The 19,324-nt window shown below is 42.8% G+C and overlaps 1 protein-coding gene across 6 annotated transcripts in view; it reads right to left on the bottom strand.

The window, feature by feature from the left end:
• Positions 1–15,773, bottom strand: part of dntt (deoxynucleotidyltransferase, terminal) — a 59,602-nt gene extending 43,829 nt beyond the window's left edge. The window contains exons 1-4 of one of the 6 annotated variants that reach the window (XM_035606078.2): positions 15,408–15,773; positions 11,386–11,560; positions 7,523–7,633; positions 99–269 (exon numbers count right to left, since the gene is read on the bottom strand). In XM_035606078.2, the coding sequence (XP_035461971.1) occupies positions 99–269; positions 7,523–7,633; positions 11,386–11,560; positions 15,408–15,595 (645 nt within the window). In that variant the 5' untranslated portion in view covers positions 15,596–15,773. Of the gene's footprint in view, positions 1–98; positions 270–384; positions 705–7,522; positions 7,634–11,385; positions 11,561–15,407 lie in introns of those variants that run through there. The other 5 variants (XM_035606077.2, XM_035606080.2, XM_035606079.2 and 2 more) reach the window with 5 other exon arrangements.
• Positions 15,774–19,324: the final 3,551 nt, after the last annotated feature.

Genomic DNA, 19,324 nt, shown 5'->3' on the forward strand with positions numbered 1-19,324 from the left:
TAGTGTGGCTATCCAAACCAAACACTGCTGTTTCACCGCAACATTACTGTCAACACATAACTCGGATGGATCGTCATTCAGTGCACGCTGGGTCTTACCTCCATGATGGACTTAGTATGTTCCCCCAGGCAGGGCAGACCCCGGATATCCCCCAGACACCGCACCACACCGGGCAGACACTTCAGGACGGATGCAGCTTTCCTGAAGGCCAGACACTGACCCTCGAACTCGCTTAATTCATAGCTCTCCGCCAAAACTTCGAATGCATCCTATGGGCAGAGGCAGGCAAGGACAGGTAAGGGGAGGAGAATAATGTAAGAGAGAATAGCTAAGATGGTGAAAATACACTTCCATTGGTAAGGAAGTAATATGAGGCAGACTTACTTTATGAATCACCAATTCTTTTGAGTATTTACACAAAGGAGAGGAAGAGAAAACCAAGCAACTAAAGAGAGACCAAGCAAAAATTGTGTCAGGTGTGCATTCACATGTGAGGTGCACTGACCCGGACAGGAAACCAGACATGAACAGAGCTCCCACCAGTTCCTTCCTCCCTCCTCTATCGCCCTCCTCCATCTCTGTTCCCGGCCCTGTTGCTGTCACTGTACAGACCTGCTGCATGTTGTTTTCTTCCGGATGACCGGACAGAGACATTGGAGGCTGGTGAACACCAAACTGGAACCTGTAATTTTCCACTTGTTCACAACAGGATCCCCCCCCCCCCCCCCCCCCCCCCCGCCCCCGCCCGCCCCCCCAGGAGGAGCCGCAGCTGACTTCCCCTTTACAAGCACAAACGTGTTTCGAAAATGTTTGCCGTATGAAATTTGGAGTTTGCAGCGCTTACCTTAGTTGATTGACGGAATATTGATCGCCAATTATTTTGATTAAAAAAAGAACTCTGCTTCCAGCATCTCAAAATGTGCTAATTTGCTGATTATGAAAAATCTGAAGTATGAATAACCTAATCAAAATAATTTATAGATTGATCAAGGAAAATAAATAAGGAGATACTATGTCCACATTGTGTTTATAGTTTACTTGTGTCCCAAATTTGGCTGAAAACTCAGTCCATGAAACATGGAAATTTTAATTTATCATGATTTATCATGTGCTGCCAAGTTATGGTGTTAAGCACCATCCAGTTTTGTGGTGTTGCTCTTAGTGGATACGCCATATAAATTTAGAGAAATAGACAATTGGATTCTATCACTACCAAGGACCATTCAACATCATTTATATTCAATTTCCAAGCAGTGGATTGTTATTCAACTTCACCCTCACACACCGATATGATATTGGAATGCAGCGGGACGCGTGGCTGCGTGGTTCAGCTCGACCGCTTCACGGTTTGCTGCTGCTGAAGTGATGAGCTACTGTTGCGGAACCGAGTGGAGGAAAACATGTCACCGCAGGAGAGTTGTATCATTAGCATTGCTGTTCATTAGCCAGGTAATATTTTTATGTGGGTTATGACAAAACATCTCAAATGAGGTTGCTGTTGTGTCTCGGAGCGGGAGAAGTGAAGAGCTGCAGGTGGATATTGTGCCTGTATTATGATGAGAACCTTCATCATTTCTAATAGCACTTTACTTTTTTATTGAAGCAAGAAGATGGAATCCTCCCCGAAAATTCAGTGCCAGGTATAGTTTTTCCTATTCAGCCACCAGTTTAAAAGGATTCGACATTAACAGTAAAAGGCATTAACAAAAATGGCCCGTAAAAAAACCTGTTACATTTACTCAGACTTTAAAAAAAGAAAGAAAGAAAATCATCTAAAATCCATGATTATCACATTCTCCTCATTTATAAAAGCACATAACACAAAATGCTTGTGTCACTGCATGAATTGAAGGAATGTATTCTCCTTGCCAAAACCCCAAAGCATTTAGTTTTACATGCTGCTCTGAATGAGAGAAATGTGATAACTAAACTAGAAATGGGTGTGCTACCACACCGTGTTGTTTTAATTTGCTGGGTTTTTTTATTCAGTTTTTTCACTTGAACGCCAAAGATTCTTCCGCAACCCGGGAGTTTTCTTATTAACTGCCACCGGTCTTTTTGAAAAGCATTATGCCGAATCAAATTTATTCCTGCTTCCTACCTTATTTATTCAAATGCTGTATATAGATGTTATATTTCGTCTGTTAAGTTCATTACCATGCATCAACTGTAATGATGAAGAATGCCTGAAACTGTGCAAAGCTGCTTCCTTTTATAATGACGTTTTTTGTGTAGCAAATACTTTTCCACGTGCTCAGGGGGAGGCAACAGGGCCACGACCAAGGGCCACGACCAAGGGTCAGACGAAGAGCTGAATTAAAGGGGCGGTGGGCGGTTTTGGAGAAAGCTTATCTCTTTGTTTTCGTTGTGATTTTACTGCTCTGGCCGGGCCGCGAAACCCGGGACCTCGGGTACGGTAGACGGACGCGCAAACCTCTAGGCCTAGGGGGTTTAAATGTGGGCCATCAGAGAGAGATGAGACACAATCATCAATAAAATAAAATAAATGAGATAAATATGAAAATGCACACTTGAGGTGCACACTTTCAGTCTCTCCTGAAAGTGTTGCACATTTGTATGTGCACAAGAAGTGACAAAAACAGTTTCAACTAGAGAGAGAGAGAGATGTTTCATCTTTGCTCTTGAATGATGGCTTACTGATAGTGTCAGAGATATAATTTCCATTATTCCATGCTCAGCCTCCAGCAGAGATGGACAAGTGAGGTCACAGACTTTGATAAACAGACTTTGATGTGTACAAGGGATGAAGTTCGATTTACCTTTCAGGTCCAGTTTGGTCCACCAACTCATGAGAAATTACACAGGGCAATGATGCTCGATTCCCTTGGAGCCCTTCGCCTACGTTATCTGACCACGTCTGCAGGCGGGTGAGGCATTGTACAATAGTCCTTAGTCACAGCAGAAATTTTGACTGGTCACAGTCTGAAAAGCACATGATCCTAATAATACTGACAGTATTGCAGCAACGTTAAATATATGAACTGTATACTAGGGGCTTTGCCTTAAACTACTATTATAATAATAATATAATATACTGTAGTATTATAGTCCATAAAGGTCATGGCCTACAGCAACATTAAAACAGCCATCCTACTGTTTTTTTACTTGCGCTCAATAATCACATCACTTATATTTTGCAATACTGCTGAGCCTTTTTTTTTATTTTCTCCTATATTTACATCGACTTCCTCCCTTCAAGGCCAAGGCTATGATAATATGCAGTAATGGAAGCCTGCAGGTGCTGTTGAGGCCCTGTTGTCGCCAGGCAGCCAAAGGAGACTCTGTTTGATTCTCAGCGGGGGACGACAATTGAGTCAATCCTGACCTTTGGACCCTGGTACGGCAACCTGGACGTCCAAAACAAAAGAAGACTGGATCATATTGTCAATGTGGCCAGCAAGATCATGGGCTGGCAGCAGCTGTCTTTGTCTGAAATCTATCTCTTTTATTGATCTTGTTGTTGTGTTACTGTGGTAACGTATGTGCTTACAGTCATCGTTTAACTCTGCTGAATTTACACTAGTGGGACAATAAGGAACTGAACTGAAGTAAACGCCAGAGGAGTACCTTTCACATCACAGGGGTTCATTTAATTCAACTTTAATAACAAAACCATTGCATTGCAGGCAGCCGAGTATGTAGTATCCTCTCTAAAACTGTGCATACCACAAAGAGCTACGACAGTCTAATCGCTCATGACATTTGGCTACTCTGCCCTTTATGCGGTGCATGAATTAGTTATGTTTAAGAACAGTAACAGTAGAAATAGAAATTCCTATCAGTGAATTACCAGGCAGTTGACAACCAGCGTGCCATGGCAGAGTGCCTGGAGGACGAATACTGAAAGCCACCACAGGGACTGAAACTGAGGAATTTCTAACTCCATGACCTGGACTTGGTGCAGCCCAGCGTGACCAGAGCTCAGGACAAACTCAGCCATATTCATGGCTTCGTTTCCTCTCCTGCAGGCGAGCCACAATCTGAGGTCACTGCACCAGCAGCAGTCCTGTGCAGACATGCAGCCTCAGGTCAGTGAGCAGCAGACTCGCGTCCAGCTCACCCAGGAGACGCACTGACCCGTTTACAGCAGCACATGGAAAGAGAACGACCCTTTACATCCACACGCACACACAAGCACACAGCTGGTTTCTCGTCACAGCACGAGACAAAATGAGAAGCAAGCTTATGACTGGATAGGTGATAGGGCATGCTTGTGTGTAGTGTGCAGGGTGTGTTGCAAAAAAAAATGTCTGGAAGCCACACTAATAATAACCACGGGGTAAATCTAGATTATCACAAATAGATAATGTGTAGTACACAATGCAGTAGTATAGGAATGTCTTTTGCAACCAATTCAAGGTTCCCTGTGGGGTCAAATGAACTAAATCACTTCAAAATGTATTTTCAGCCTTTGCTTACTACAAATTGTGTTGGCAACCATTTGCTTATACAATCAGCCTACTGTATAAAGTTTAACATGTAAAAATTTAGTTTTATATTTGAATTTCTTTGTGTTATTTCATTGAAATTAAGAGAGGGATTTGATTGCCTTTGGATATTTGTCAAGAAAAAAGCTAAAATATTACTGGAAATAAGCGATACATCCAATAAAACTATCTCATCTGTTAAAAACAAACCAACACACACGCACACACACACATACGCAGCCAGTCTGCAGCCAGTCTGCAGCCAGTTTGTCATGTTGTCGTAGCAACTGCAGGAATTCAGTGCTGCAGGCCCAGATAACCCACCCTATATATGCATTTATCTAATTAATGAGGAGTTAAGCCTGTTAGGGGGACTTGGTGCGCAGGGACGTTGATATAGCACGCCGATTTACCCCCCGCCATTGGACATCACGGCCAATGCCTTCGAGTCGTGTTCGCACAGCAGCCCGTCTCGCTGCACGTGCAAAACGGAACCATGAAAGGAGGTCGGAGAACCCACTGAGAAGAGCTTTAACACGATTAACAACTAAGAGATGGATTTTATCTGTCACGTATATCTAATGAATGAGAGGACATGAATCTGTTTTTTTCTTTCCTCCTGGTAATTTGAGGATTTTTCTCAGACAAAAAAAACACGGGGTGTCTAACTTATTTTCAGCCTTAAAAGAAAAGTTACAGTATTGATATTGTAATATGGATGTGGTAAGTATTGAAACCTCCGTACATTTTTCCAAAAATAGTTCAAACTAACAAAAACAACAAAAAAAAAAAGCAGCAATGTGTGACCAATGTCTGATCCTTGTATCTTTTTGTTTGTTGTTGGTTCTTTGAGTTGTGAATGTTAACGCCACTGGGGGGTGGAGGGAATCAATCTGGTGCCTTTACGGTTCGGTGCTCCAATATCCCCCTCCACTCATTTCCTTCATCTGTGGCATGTCTGCTATCACTGCGTTGGAGGCCGAGTTCTGCAGGGCAGCAAATTCAGGATGTTTAGCCCCTTCTCTCTGCACCTCTCTCCCCCACTAACTCGTTCTTTTCCTCCCCTCATTAGTCTGGCACACTGTGTGTTGTGTCTTTCTGGCACACTTGTATGTTTCTCTGTTTGTGTGCGTGCGTGCGTGGGTATTGCCATCAGAGAACAGACATTCGATGCTGCATGTCAATCAGCCAAGACACAAACGTCAATATGTGCGTCGACGTGCACCAAGCTTATGGTAAAATTATGACAGCACAAGTCTCAAGGCTAAGCGGATGAAAAAAATAAAAAAAATAATTGAGAGGGCGTAAGTTTGACTTCTGTGTGTACTCGCGCAAAGATTGTGTGGATTTTCCAGTCACAGCGAGAGCAAGAGACAACAAAAGTGAGAGAGCGCACAGTATGAATGGCAGGGAGAAGTGGTAAAGGAGTGAAGGAGTGGGAGGCAGCGGTGGTGAGGGATGAGGGATAAAGAGGAAGCGGGGAGGAATAAATCAATAGTGCACGGCCGTGGAGTGAAGGGCGGTTTGCTGTCAGTGTGTGATTGACACCTCACTGGGGTGCTGTTTCTGAGATGATGCTCATCTTCTCTTCCTGATCCTGACACCTCACTACGCCACCTACTTCCTCCTCCTCCTCCAGCACGCCCTGCTGGCCCCGGATGCTCCTTTGCTCCCCTATATCCTGAAACAATCGCAGGTCGTTTCCTCAGCAGCACACACTAATACACACACACACGTCATTTAAAGCCCCTATAGGCATTGGTCATTAGCCTCACCACAATGTATCTTTGTAAAATAAATTGGACTGGTTGATCTCATAAACAGGGTTTTGAATGTGGTGAAAATTGCATGTTCTCCTTGTTTGGAGAACAAAAACAAGCAATGGAATCAATTTGAAATGTTAACGGTAAATAACCTCCTGACTTACGTTCCATAATTAATGTGTGGGTTTGCACATCTGTGAGTCTCACATCGGTGTGTGCATGTGTGAGAATTAAAGAACATGCATGCACATGCACGTGGGTGAATATCCATACATGTGTTTGTGCCTATTGTGTATGTTTGAACCATCACTGGGAAGTAGCATGTCATTATGAACAAACCAGTGGTGAGCTGTGTATAATAGGTCTTACAGAAGCTCATCAGCAGGTATCCACACTCCCACACAAACATTGCCCTGTAATATTGTACTTCGCACACATGCATATTATGAATCCGATATGACGTCGAGGCAGTCTTTCCAAGGTAAATCACAAAAACCTGAAAGTAAGTGAATTGAATGCAAAGAGTAGTATTGATGTATTTATGAATACATTCTCTATTTCTTCTCTTATCAAGATTGTGAATGTTCTGTGTGGTCACAGCAGAGCTGGTGATTACTGTTAGTAGTAATTACTGTTTTCATTATAGATTCATCCGTCAATTATTTTAGCATTAATCTTTTTTTATTAACTGTATAGTTTATAAAATGTCAGAAAATAAAAGGGAAAAAAAAATCATGTTTCTTTCTTCAAATCGCTTGCCTTTTTTTTTTTCAGCGCAAAAAACCCCCAAGACGGCTACATTGCCATCATTTCCATGTTCTTTCATGCTCATCAACATCTAAGCCAATCAGCAAATTAACCACTTCCCCATTCCCCAGCGTGAACCCGAGCGTCTCTTCCTCAGCCGCCCAGCTCAACCGACCCCTCCCTCCCAATGTTGAACACCAGATGGCAGAGGGACAGATCCATCATTGCTTGTGAGGAGTGTCACGACTGTCAGCCATCTTGGCGTAGCGCGCAGCGCCTCAGGGCGTGTCCATGCCAGCCCCCCAGTGCCAGGGATCGTGGGCATGTCAGCTGTTGCATCCCCGATGGCCACAGCTGCAGATGCTACTCATTTGCAGGTTAATGTATTTTGGGGGGGGGGGGTTGTTTCAGCGTGCTGGTGACTCAAGCAAGCCAGCCATCCAATTAGAGCAGAACAGATTAGGGGGCTTTTTACATTGCGCAGTTGGAGCTGCAGCCTCTGGTGGGCGAACATACAGATAATGCAGTTGTGTCCAGAGTGAGGTTAGGAAACAGTTTTCTTACTGTGAAAATCTTGTTGTAGTTTTCTGTGCTGGTCCGCCTCTGGCAGGCGTACTGAGAGACCGTGGCCACGGGAGTGGGTGTAGCACCTTCTGGGAAAGTGGGCACGGTGTCCTGAGTACAAAAATAACCACAGACTCATGAATACTAACATACACAGTCACATATTGTCCTAAATTCTTAGCCATTGCCAATTGTTGACAGGCGAAATGTGTAAATGTGTGTAGGTGATTCCTGACTCGCACAGTGCCGAGCATTCAAATTGAATTACATAAAAATGTAGCCATTTGCCTCGGAGAAGTTATTTTTATGACTTCGTGTCTCCAGGGCAACAGGCTAATGACACTCATCTCACAGTCTGGTGGCATCCAAATCCATTACACTACCTAACCCGTGGCATTACAAATCTGCTTGCCATCATCCAATTTGCCTCCTGTAAATTGCCTTTTCATTCTATGAAGAAACGGCTCCCCATTTGTAATATATGTGTCAAAAGGATTACCAATGTAATATTAATATTCTCGCAGACAATTAGACATCACAAAAGGGAATATTGTGTCCATAAAATTACCCATGGAATGGATGGGAGTGATAGAAAAAGAGGAGGAAGAGGAAGATGAAGCGATTGTCACCGCATCGCGTTGACTGGCATCGGCGCTGCGGAACAGAACAGGGGTGTCTCAAAAACATAATGAAAAGAGCGAGTACCACTCGCAGTGCTGGGCTGAATCAATCAGTAAGGGATTCAAAAAATTGTTCATCATTTATCTCTGCCAGGAGCCCTTCCTGTTTGCCACAAAAAAAAAAAAAAACTGAATAACTTTGAATATATTTCACGCCACAATTTTTCTGCCAATCAAAAGTAAAAACTGCCTCAGAAACTCCCTAAGTGCGCTGCTTGTAAATACAACAGGAGGTTCTCCCTCACTTTCCCACCTCAGCTGCAGTTTGTTTAATCCAATGTGGGATTGTGGGTCCACGGAGACAAACGTCTGAGCATCAGCATGCGGAAAGTTGCTGTCTCCCATCTGGGCTCGGTTATTATACAGGCCTGTAACTCTTTGGAAGCTAAAGCTCTCAGACAGATCTCAGAGGCAGCGTATCCCCTCCTGGCCCAAACCTCCAGTGTCCTCTCCACCTCTGCTGTATGACTTAGATATAACTAATATCTGCCATCCACATGACGCAGCTTCATTTCTCCACATACCATCTGCTGAGATGAGACGGTAAGCACCCTCCTCTCAACTGTAGAGGCACTCCAGGCTTGCTCTTCCCGTCATGAGAATGCCTGTCACGCAGAGTGCACTCAGGTGGGTAGATGCAATTCTCCTGGGCAGGTCAAAGGTCACAGTGGCTCCACCTTTTAAGAGAGACTGCTTTTCTGTTGATTGGCTCTGGGTGCCTGAGGTCAGGGCAGGGAGGGACTGAACAAATGAATGTGCTGCAGCAGAATAAGATTTAACTGATTTGAAATGGGAGGAAAACAATTCGAAAAATCTACATGTTGTTGATGTTTTGGCGGGATGCCACAAATTAAATCGATGCATGGAAAACTCTGAGAAACGTAAAAATTATTTTAGTTCATCATTAAACTGTAGCAGACCAGAGGCCGTCAGCTGAGTAGGCGGACCTTCAATGCGGCCACATTAGACCAATGTGGTCCGGGTGATTGGACCCCTTTTTATCTCAAACCATCTGCATGTAGACAAGCGTTTTAGCTGCGGATCAGAGGTAATCCCCGTCCTTACAAACAGACCTGAAAACACACCTCATCATGTGACCATTCACATACACTGGGCATGCGTGTGTTAGTGTATGAAATGGGAGCAGATCATCTTCTCTGCAGCTGGTTGCTTACTTACAGAAAAATACTATGAATGCGGAACAACAATGGTGAAAAGTAGCCTCAAATGCATCCTCAATGCATTGTGGCTGGGTTCACCTGTACACGCGAGACGGATGTTGATGCCAGGTCTGAACAGAGCCTGGGCGACGTTTTGGACCCGTATTAGCGGAGAGATCACAACAACATTCTTTCACCACCTGCAAATGATGCGATACCCTCTCCGCCAGCCTGCCAAAACAGCTGATAAGAAAACACGCAGATTTGAAACAAAGACTAAGAAAAGAGAGCACATTACTCTTTGCGGTAGTAGCTGCCATGTACTGGCTGGCTCCCAATTTCTTTGGTATTGAATTTAATAATATAATTGAATTTAAGATCCTTTTACTCACATACATAGCTCTTTGTGATATAGCACATTCTTACAGTATACTTTGGATACTAAGATTTCCCCACGCATATTTTTAGCAAATATGCTCTAAGACTGTGGAACATCCTGCCCAGTTACATCAGACATGCAAGCTCTCTTGGCATTTTTATTTTCATTCACTGAAGCCCTACTTATTTAGGCAGGCATTTGGTTAATGTAGTTGCCTTTTTATGTCATTTATCCAATGGGTGAAGGCAGACACATGTACACAAACCAGATGCAAACTCAAAATGCCTGGCAATCATTTCCCTTTCTTTTGTTCCCTTTGAGCAGCATGTTCATCCATCTGCCCACCTCTCCACTCAAGCAGGCTCAGCAGCCTCTCTGCAAGCCATGAAGTTATGGCGCACGCTACATTTCAATACATGTGATGCTCAGAATTCCTCACGGACTTCCCGTAGAATATTTATGATAGTGAAACACATTGCATTTCCAGACTGTCAAAAGGCGCTGCAGGCAATTGAGGCCCAGAAGTCGCCTGTTTGGGGAACATTTTTATCTCTACATGGTAGCTCCTTAAATGGATTTATCCCCCATAGAAAACAATCTCTTAGAAGCGCCATGCAGATAAATGCCATCGAGCATTACCTTGTTGGCTTCGGAGAAGAAAAAGGCATCACAAAACAAGCAGAGATAGGCGGGCTTGTTGTTACCTGGGGAGATGGGTCAAAAAATGCCAGCATGGCATCATTAGCCTTGTCACTTAATGAAGCACTGAAGTGCCACACTCACGTGCTTGTGTGGAAACAATGCCAGTGCAAGACAAAAGCATCTGTGGGCTATTTCAAATGAAGGCATACACACAGTGAATGTCGTTATGACCGTTAATGCCGTCACAGGCTGTTGGGAAAAAAAACATAGATGGAACCTGGCAAGCGCGACTACAGGAGTAGAGTGTTTTTCCCTTTGCACTGTGGGAGGAAAAGGAGACAACATATTTCTTTATTTTGGATCCATATGCTGCAAGGCTTTCATAGCGCCATCCACAGGGGAAAATCGTGTGTGTCTATGTGTTTCAGTTAGTTGGCTGCTCGGAGCCCTGACATCCAGCTCATGGGCTTATTTGACACTCCCATGCAATGTGGGGGGAGTTTCCGTTGCTATCAGCAAGGTGAAATGTAGTACAATGAACAGAGACAGAGGGAACCTAGATTTGTCCTCCCTGTCAGGGGATTGACATCACATATTAGTTATGCAGGGTGAAGATAACAAACTTATTACATTAATAGACGTAGAATATCCCCACCTTCATGCCTTCATGTAAATTCTGTGAATTTATTATTCTTCATTTCTATTTTTTGGGGGGCAATTCATATATTTTAAATTTATTGCATAAATATTGTATATATTTTTTAATGTGTGATGTGTGCTGTGTGAAACGTGCTGCTGCTACACCAGAATTTCCCAGCTTGGGATGAATAAAGTATTTATCTATCTATCTATCTACCACAATGTGCATTTCCTGCAATAACGAAATATTGCATGGCTATTTAACATTTCCTACAAAAAACTTCCTGTATGGTTCATAGTGCCATCTAGTGTTTACCCTATATCTGCCCGGATACTTGTGCCTAGTTTGTGACGCACACAAACCTGAACAAGATGTCTGGTCTCCACAGCAACAGGTCTCCCCTCTCTCATGCTGTCAGTGAACCAGCTGATGTCCAACACGTGCATGCTGGGTAGATTCTTCAGATCGCATCCCTTCAGCCATGTCCACAGTGCCGAAGCCTGGCTGTCCTCTGACACAACGTGAGTGACAGTGTCGCTGAGGAGAGGAGACAAGGTCTGTCAGAAGGTTCACAGTTCAGTTTGTGGTTCTGTTCAGTTCTGTCAAAGCTCCAGGCTAGTGGTGAACATTATTTAGTCTTAAACAAAAGGTCAAGTTAAAGTTCAGTGCCTTTTGTGTAGTTCTTTCACTAAGCCACTCAGTTTAGAACACACAAAACCACTCGATGAAACTTTAATTAAAATTATGAAATATACAGATTATCACCTTTAAACCTAAAATAATTGATTTGTTTGCTTGTTGGCAGCAGCAGGAAAAAGGCTGCGACAGCAACATAGTATATTTTATTAGAAAACTGACATGGAGCAGACACGGAGCAACAATAATATTTATTTGGTTCTGTAACATTCAATGCAACTCTAATATTGAATCTCCGTTTAGCTCTGTTTGGGTCGCCACCTACTGAGAGAAAATATCTTACTCTATGTGACACTGAGTGAGATATTCCAGCTGCCTGTAGTGGCAAAAAAAGACAAAGATATGGTGATATGGTGAGTGTGAACCTAAACTACAAGTTGAGGACCAGAAAATCAAACCAAGGAGCTGAAAGACACTCAAACCTAATTTCTGATTGAGAAAATATGTTTTCAAGGCACTGAGTAATTATATTTCTCTTGATGCAAAACAGCAAATGCACAAAGCAAATTATACCATATCAACTGATTATGTTATTCTCAGGATACCTTGAATTGTTTGACTGCAACATTGGCTTCACTGTTTGATTTATCAAAGTAGGACTTTCCTGCCTTGGCCTCAGCAGCCTTTAAAAGAGGGAAAAAGTTCAATTGGCGCTTTTGAAATGCAGCTCAGATCTCAGTATCATGGTCTGACTCGTGCTGTTTGGGGATCAACACTGGGTGAACAACAATCAGCACAGACCCTCAGTGCCTCCCTCCACTGTTTGATAGCTGAACTCATTCAACCAGTGCCTTCAACAGCTCCGCAGAGACTTTCAACAGACTTTTTATCATGGTCTCCTCCCCTCCGCTTCCTGCAACGGTGCCTAAGTACCGTACCCAATCAGAACGCCCAGCCATGCATAATTACCCACAGCACCCTCCTCCTCTATCTCTCTACTGGCGTGAGTAAATCGGTGGAAAGACTTCATAAGGGAGGTCCCAGCAGAGCTCAGGCTGAGGCCTAATTGACCAAATCACTGTCAAAACTAATCCTCTATCTGCTTAGCTTATTACTCAGGCCACTCACGGTCCATATTTTAAAACAAACACATAAAATTCCCAGTCCAAAGAAATTGACAAAAACATGGACCTCTAAAACAGACGAATGCGAGGAATCGAAAGGGACAGGAAAGTCTAAATTCAGTTTCTGTTAACAGTTGTCTGATAACAGTAATAGAGATTTGGCGTAGTTTGATTTTCCTCTTAAACCGTGGAGGGGTTGAATTTCTACTCTGGAACAAGATTGAAGATATAACAGGGAGAAAGGCACACTCTCCTCTAGCCATGTTTACCAAGATATAAAAAATTTGGATCCTTATCTTAATGCGTAGCCACACAGAATGTAAAACGGCAGATTGACATGCAAATGAGCTACAATGCAAGCCCAGCACCAGATTGAATCAGTGGGGCTCTGGGCCCAGATACAAGGGCAGGCTAAAGTCAATGGGCTTTGATATGGAGAACTCCCTGAAGCTCATCTCTCTGCCCTGTTCCCGTCAGCAGCTACCCTCCCATCCTGTCCAGAGGTGAAAAACAACAATCAAATCAAAGACCTGAGTATGTCCATGACAGATTTTTACACCATGTCAAGGTTTGTCTTCAACAGCCGCTCCTATGAGACAACATCTCTGACACCATCACCATTTTTTAAAAGATTTCTTTTTGATTTACAGTGCCTGGGCTGAGCCGAAAACCGGATTAAATTTTTTCGGCGGTCACACAGAACCAACAGCTTGTGGACCCTGAGGAAATATTCACAGATTTTTACAAAAATTGTATTGCTTTAGATTCGCTTACTGCCCCTTTAAGACTTGGTTTTGGGGGGTTAGGGTAAGGGGCTAGGGAAGGCATCATGTCAATGTGTGTCCTCACAACTGTGCTATGATGTTGAATGCCTGTGTGTGTGTGTGTGTGTGTGTGTGTGTGTGTGTGTGTGTGTGTGTGTGTGTGTGTGTGTGTGTGTGTGTGTGTGTGTGTGTGTGTGTGTGTGTGTGTGTGTGTGTGTGAAGGAGAGGGGGGGGGGGAGCATTTATTGCAGCTCATCAATCAGCCAGGACAAACATGTCGATATCTGGATCCAAGTTCATGTGCATCAGACTTGAAATTAGGACCGGGGGGGGGGGCTGGCGTGTGCATGTGCTTGAGCACATTCCTTCATGCACAGTGTATCAGACCATATGCCCGAGGCATTGTGCCTATAATTTGTGTAAGGCTAGATAGGGGAGGTGTTGTTATCAAACTGCAGCTGATATCAGTTTTGTCAGCTTGCACAATTCATGTCAGTTTGAGGCTGGCACGCTCTACTTCCTGTCGTTGGTTTCAAACAATTGTATCAAGCCAAGTGTAACCATAGGAGCGCTCAAGCTGTGTTTCTGGGAATGCTGCCATGGCCAAGCTGGCGCACGGCTGGCAGGAACACTTAGACATGCATTTAAAGACTCACACACACACACCTGTTGGGTATAGTATACTCAAGAGGACCCTTTCTTGACTACATAAAAACCCTTAATTCATTTATTTCATCTAAAGGTAAATTCAGTTTGGAAAAATTGACCCCACTGCAAATGTGAAAGTCAAATTAGTTGTCAAAAGCGAAAAAGAGGAACAAATACAAATGTATACACAGACATCCCGCTCGCCAGAAGACCTTTAAAGTCTGAATATAAACTGCCCAGTGGACTCGATAGTTTAGCCACAAAGGGCCCCCCCTCCCTCTGAAGCGTTGTGGACATCAAGCAGAGGACTTCTGCTGCGTTCACACTTTGGGTTTCAAGAGACGCTTTCATTAGAGACAGAAAAAATGACAACAGCAAAAAAAAAAGACACGCTGCTTCCATAATTAGCTTCACAATAGATGATTCATCATGGCAAGATACAACCTCCCAAAATATCTGTTCTTAAGTGCAACTTAACAGAAAACTTTCACCAAAGTCATTTAAAAAGTTTGTGTGGGCTCTGTTGCCTTTCTTCCACTGTTTTTCGTTTTCTCACTGCCAACAAGCTGTAGATGGTTCAGCCCATTTCCTGCCTACCTAAACGTATCTATGTAGGAGTTGAATTTATAGCTCAGGGCGAAAATCCACTAAGGTGTAGCAGAGTCAGGATAGATGCCTTATCCCCTCTTAATCAAGTATTCATGAGACAACGTGGCTCTTTTATTAGCTAATTGAACCTTAACTTCATAAAAAAGCTAAACGGTTTTCAGAAAATGTCACAAATTAACACTGAATATCTGACTGGAGAAATGGTCGTTTTAATAATGTCCAGACCATTTCCTCAGAAAAACCGTACGGCTTTTCTACAAATGTCTCATGCACAGGTTTTGACTTTCATAGCTTAAATTATTGATTCATTACAATATCAATGTTATTTTGACTCCTTCTGCACAACACAAAAACAATGTTTATTTAAGCTGTCTACATTGTGCATTTGCCTCAAATGGTAGTGTGACCTTCCATGTCACTAGGGTTACAATAAAGGTCAAGATCAAACCATTCTGGCTGCATGGTAGCAAAAAACACAAAGTCCGAAAAATAGTACAACTTCCCCTGCATCCCACTAAACTCTACATTGGCTTCACATTCGAAAGCGTTTAGGAGCAAAGCCCTGCACAGTCAGTGAACAACAAAATGGAAAGCTTTTCCAACCTGAGGACGTCCTCCACCATAAAGCCCTTTGACCTGGCCAGTTGGGTCAGAAAGCTTCTCCTGCTGTGTCCCATTTTCCTCTCCACAAGGTACAGTCTGACATTCTCAAACTTCACCTGCTCACGCCTGGGAACACCGGCTTCCACTGGCCTCGGCCTCTTCCGAGGTACAATGGGAGTGTGGAACATCTCTTTTGAAGTAAGCTATCCAAAGTATTGTTGAACTACCAGGGATTTCTGGTGTCGTGAGCCTTTTTTGTTAATGTATGGCACTCAACTTCCACCTAAGAAATACTCCCACTTGAATAAGGCCACATTTTTTTATTTGACAGTTGTAGCTTTGTTTGCCCATAGTGGGACTGAGTGTGCAGGCTTGGTAAGAGTTGACAGGAAAAGCTTCTGGCAACAGGTGTTGTGGATTTGGTGTTTACCAAATACCACCTGCCAAGATCGAATGATAGATGTGAAGAGAAGAAGAAAAAAACACCCTGCTGGCACGGCAATATTCACTTCGAGTAACATTTGTGCTGCATACACACATTTAGAGGAAGGAAACACGGCCTTCTCCAGTTGCTTCTTGAAAAGACACTCAAAACTTTCCATGCAGTTTCAACTCCACTCTCTAGGCTGGAGTGAAGCCTCACTTCTGGGAGATGCCTTAATTCTGGTCACCTCGCGAAAACCCCTCACAGCTGTCCTGCCATGTCCAGTTCGTCTCGCCACTCACCGTCTCATTATGTCTGGACCAAGTCTGCGCCATCTGCTCCACCACTTTAATTAGCTGCATGCCTTAAAGTGAGAGCCTATGTGGGCAATTCCCCCGGGGACCCACGAATTCATTCACGGCCTTTGCGCAGATACAGTTTACTGTATATGTAAGCCACTGATGACCAAAAGGAAAAGAACGGCATATGCAGAGGTCAGGTAAATGGAGTTTGACTCAGCCATTCCTTTGGTTTAGAGGGATATAAGTACAACATGATTCATTTGTTCCAGTAGACCAAATAAGTAATGATTTGTTGAGAGAGAACATCATTACAGGCCTTGATTGCACTACATCTAATTTCTTCGGGTAACTAAGCACACCTTTCTTCTGTCTGCTACACACAAAAAATATTACACAGCTCTCATTAACACAGAGTTCGGGGGGTTAAGAGGTGTCACCGGGCAGACGCGACTAATTGTTTGACGATTTAACCTCCGATCGCTCAACTGTATACGAGGGTGCTGGCCCCCATCCAAACAGAGACTGATGAAATCCTAACATCACCGAGACAAATGGCTCTAACGCTGCCAGGAGAAATCGTCGCAATGAACCCAATTCCTCATCCGGCTTTCAGTAGCTCTGAGTGCACGATAAAATTACCTTATAATTATCTGTGAACCAAACTCAGCTTAACTTTGATTTGAGTTAAAACCACTGAGTGTATATTTTTTTTTTTTTGTTAAAATTATGTTAGATACTAAAAATGTCAGGATGAATTTTGTGTTTAAAAAAAAATTATGCTACAGACATCGTGGTTGGCTGCAATTTTGAGATATTGTATAATATTGCAACTTAATGTTCTCCAACACTCCACTACTTTACAGTAAGAGACAAATAGCATAGCTTCTACTCCACGAAAGAGTGGCTAGAATTAGCTCCCTGTTAATCAGCTGTGACATTAAAATGCTTTTTTTCACAGATATTCAGTTAGCAACTAGCTAGGTAGCATATGAAGCATCAGAGCAAGATGCCTTTAATGAAAGTTTGGAACAAGCTGCGACATACACATACTGTGAGGTCAAGTAGTGTGGAATAAGATGATTTTTAATCACCTGAAAGCCAAAGTATTTCTGGGCCACTGGGACGTAGTGGGAGCCTGGCTCATCTGACCCCCGGGCCTACCAGGTGGCATTATTGTCTGGTCGCTGTCGGAAAGACGCCGGTGAAGACGAAGGTTCACCTTCACTAATTCACACCAATTCATACACTGCTGAAAATTAAGTTTCTCGCCCAACGACACCTGTGTAATGGAGAGCTGCTCAATGCTCTCCATAACACGTGTAGCTCGGGCCTAAATTATAGAAAATACAGCGAAAATAACATTTTCACACAGCATGGCCTCACCTTGTTGTCCCTCCTCAAGGAGCAACAAGCAAACTGAATATATAGTGTGTTCAATTAACACCTACACTACTTCAGCCCATACCACTATTCACTGAGGGTTGACACATGCAGTGCCCTCATTACCAGGAAACATTACTTGTTATTAAACTCCTTTTCCCAAGCTCATTACATCACTAATTCCCTATATCAAAGTTAAGTATCTCACCACATTATATTAACTAACAATAAACCACCAAACTAAACACTCCCACTAAAAAGAAACCCCCCTTTAGTTGGTTTAACCCATGATGTCAGCGATGACATCAGCAACACCATAAAAACCGGGAAAATCAAACAATACTCCTGCATGGTGCCTCTGAACAAAGGAACGAACAATGGTAAGTATGATCGAAGAAACAAGCAAAATCAAACAGTTTCCAAACCTGCAACATAATAAAGACAACTGAAACTGACTAATGGCTGTGTGTTTGCCTTAACTTACCTGTAGAAAGGGACAAGTGGTGAGTAAAGGGAGAACCGGGTACTGGGAGAATACCACTCTCTTGGTCACACCATGGGTGACTCAGTTCCTTTGTGCCGTGAATAGAATAACAATTGTTTGCAATTTTCTATCACCGTTACACTGTGCGATAATTTTAAGATAAGTTAAGGCCAAAAAGTTGTCTATTTCTGTTTTAAAGTAAGGTATGGTCAGGCACATTGTTGCCACATCTTTACACTCGTGGCAGATTTACCAGGTAGCAATTGCCCCTGTCTTCTAAAGGGAATGGTTTGGTTTATTGCAGGCTACATGCCCAAGACACACCCATGATTAATCAAGAAACCACAGCCCTTTTCAGACATGCGTTGGGTGGATAGATAGCTAGTCCGGTTGTCTGTTCCCATATGGTGTCAAAACCTGCCAGCTCCAGAAGGCTTCTTGCATTAAACATTTTGAAATCAATAGCCAACAGACCATCAAAGGAGAAAACAACACAGCCTGGAGGTGAGTCATATTATCCAGTTTTCTTGTTGAAGAGTTATTGCTTTTAGTCATCAATATTTAAGGCTGCGGATGCTTCATAACATCGTAAAAAGGCAGCACTGAAGAAAGTCTTACAAAAAAATGGATCAAAGGTTCCGTTTTGTTTTATTGGATATCTGTCTTCATTAGTTTGTAATTAACTGTCTTTTATGGTTGTATTCATTATCAACATAGTTTTCAGAATGGTGTTGGTTTATCAGAGGAGTAAATACACTTAAAAAATAACTGGGAAATTTAGGGACAGACACTAATGGTAATTGTAAAATTCTATCTACAAATATCATGGTTTTACAGAACCATGATGAATTAATTCTAAAGTGGCAACAGACCCGTTGGATGTGTCAATGGGCAACTTTTTGGTATCTTTTTTTTTCCCATTTCACTCTCGGTAAGAAAGCTAATAACTGCATTTCCCAAAAACTATTCCAGTGATATCCATATTAATTCACATGTTTGAGACAGACTCAGTCCGACTTGCTCATATTTCGAATTCTGACTGGCGAATCCAAAAATATCAAAAATGATAATGATCCACACATTTTGTACTAGAGCCGTTTTTTTACGTCCAATACTCCATGACTGCTTGAGTATTTCTACTTGAGTATTTCAACATCGTTTAGATTTTCCTGGTGTATTGGCTTTTGACAAACCTGACCAGTCATATTTCTTGTATATGAGATGATATCTCAAAATGTATGGCTTCTATTAGAGTTCAAAAATAATAAATGCACAACAATGACTGACGATGAAACTGAGCTGGGAGGTGAAATCAAGTCACACTTCA

Source organism: Scophthalmus maximus, chromosome 10, assembly GCF_022379125.1.
Source record: "Scophthalmus maximus strain ysfricsl-2021 chromosome 10, ASM2237912v1, whole genome shotgun sequence".
Taxonomy (NCBI): Eukaryota; Metazoa; Chordata; class Actinopteri; order Pleuronectiformes; family Scophthalmidae; genus Scophthalmus; species Scophthalmus maximus.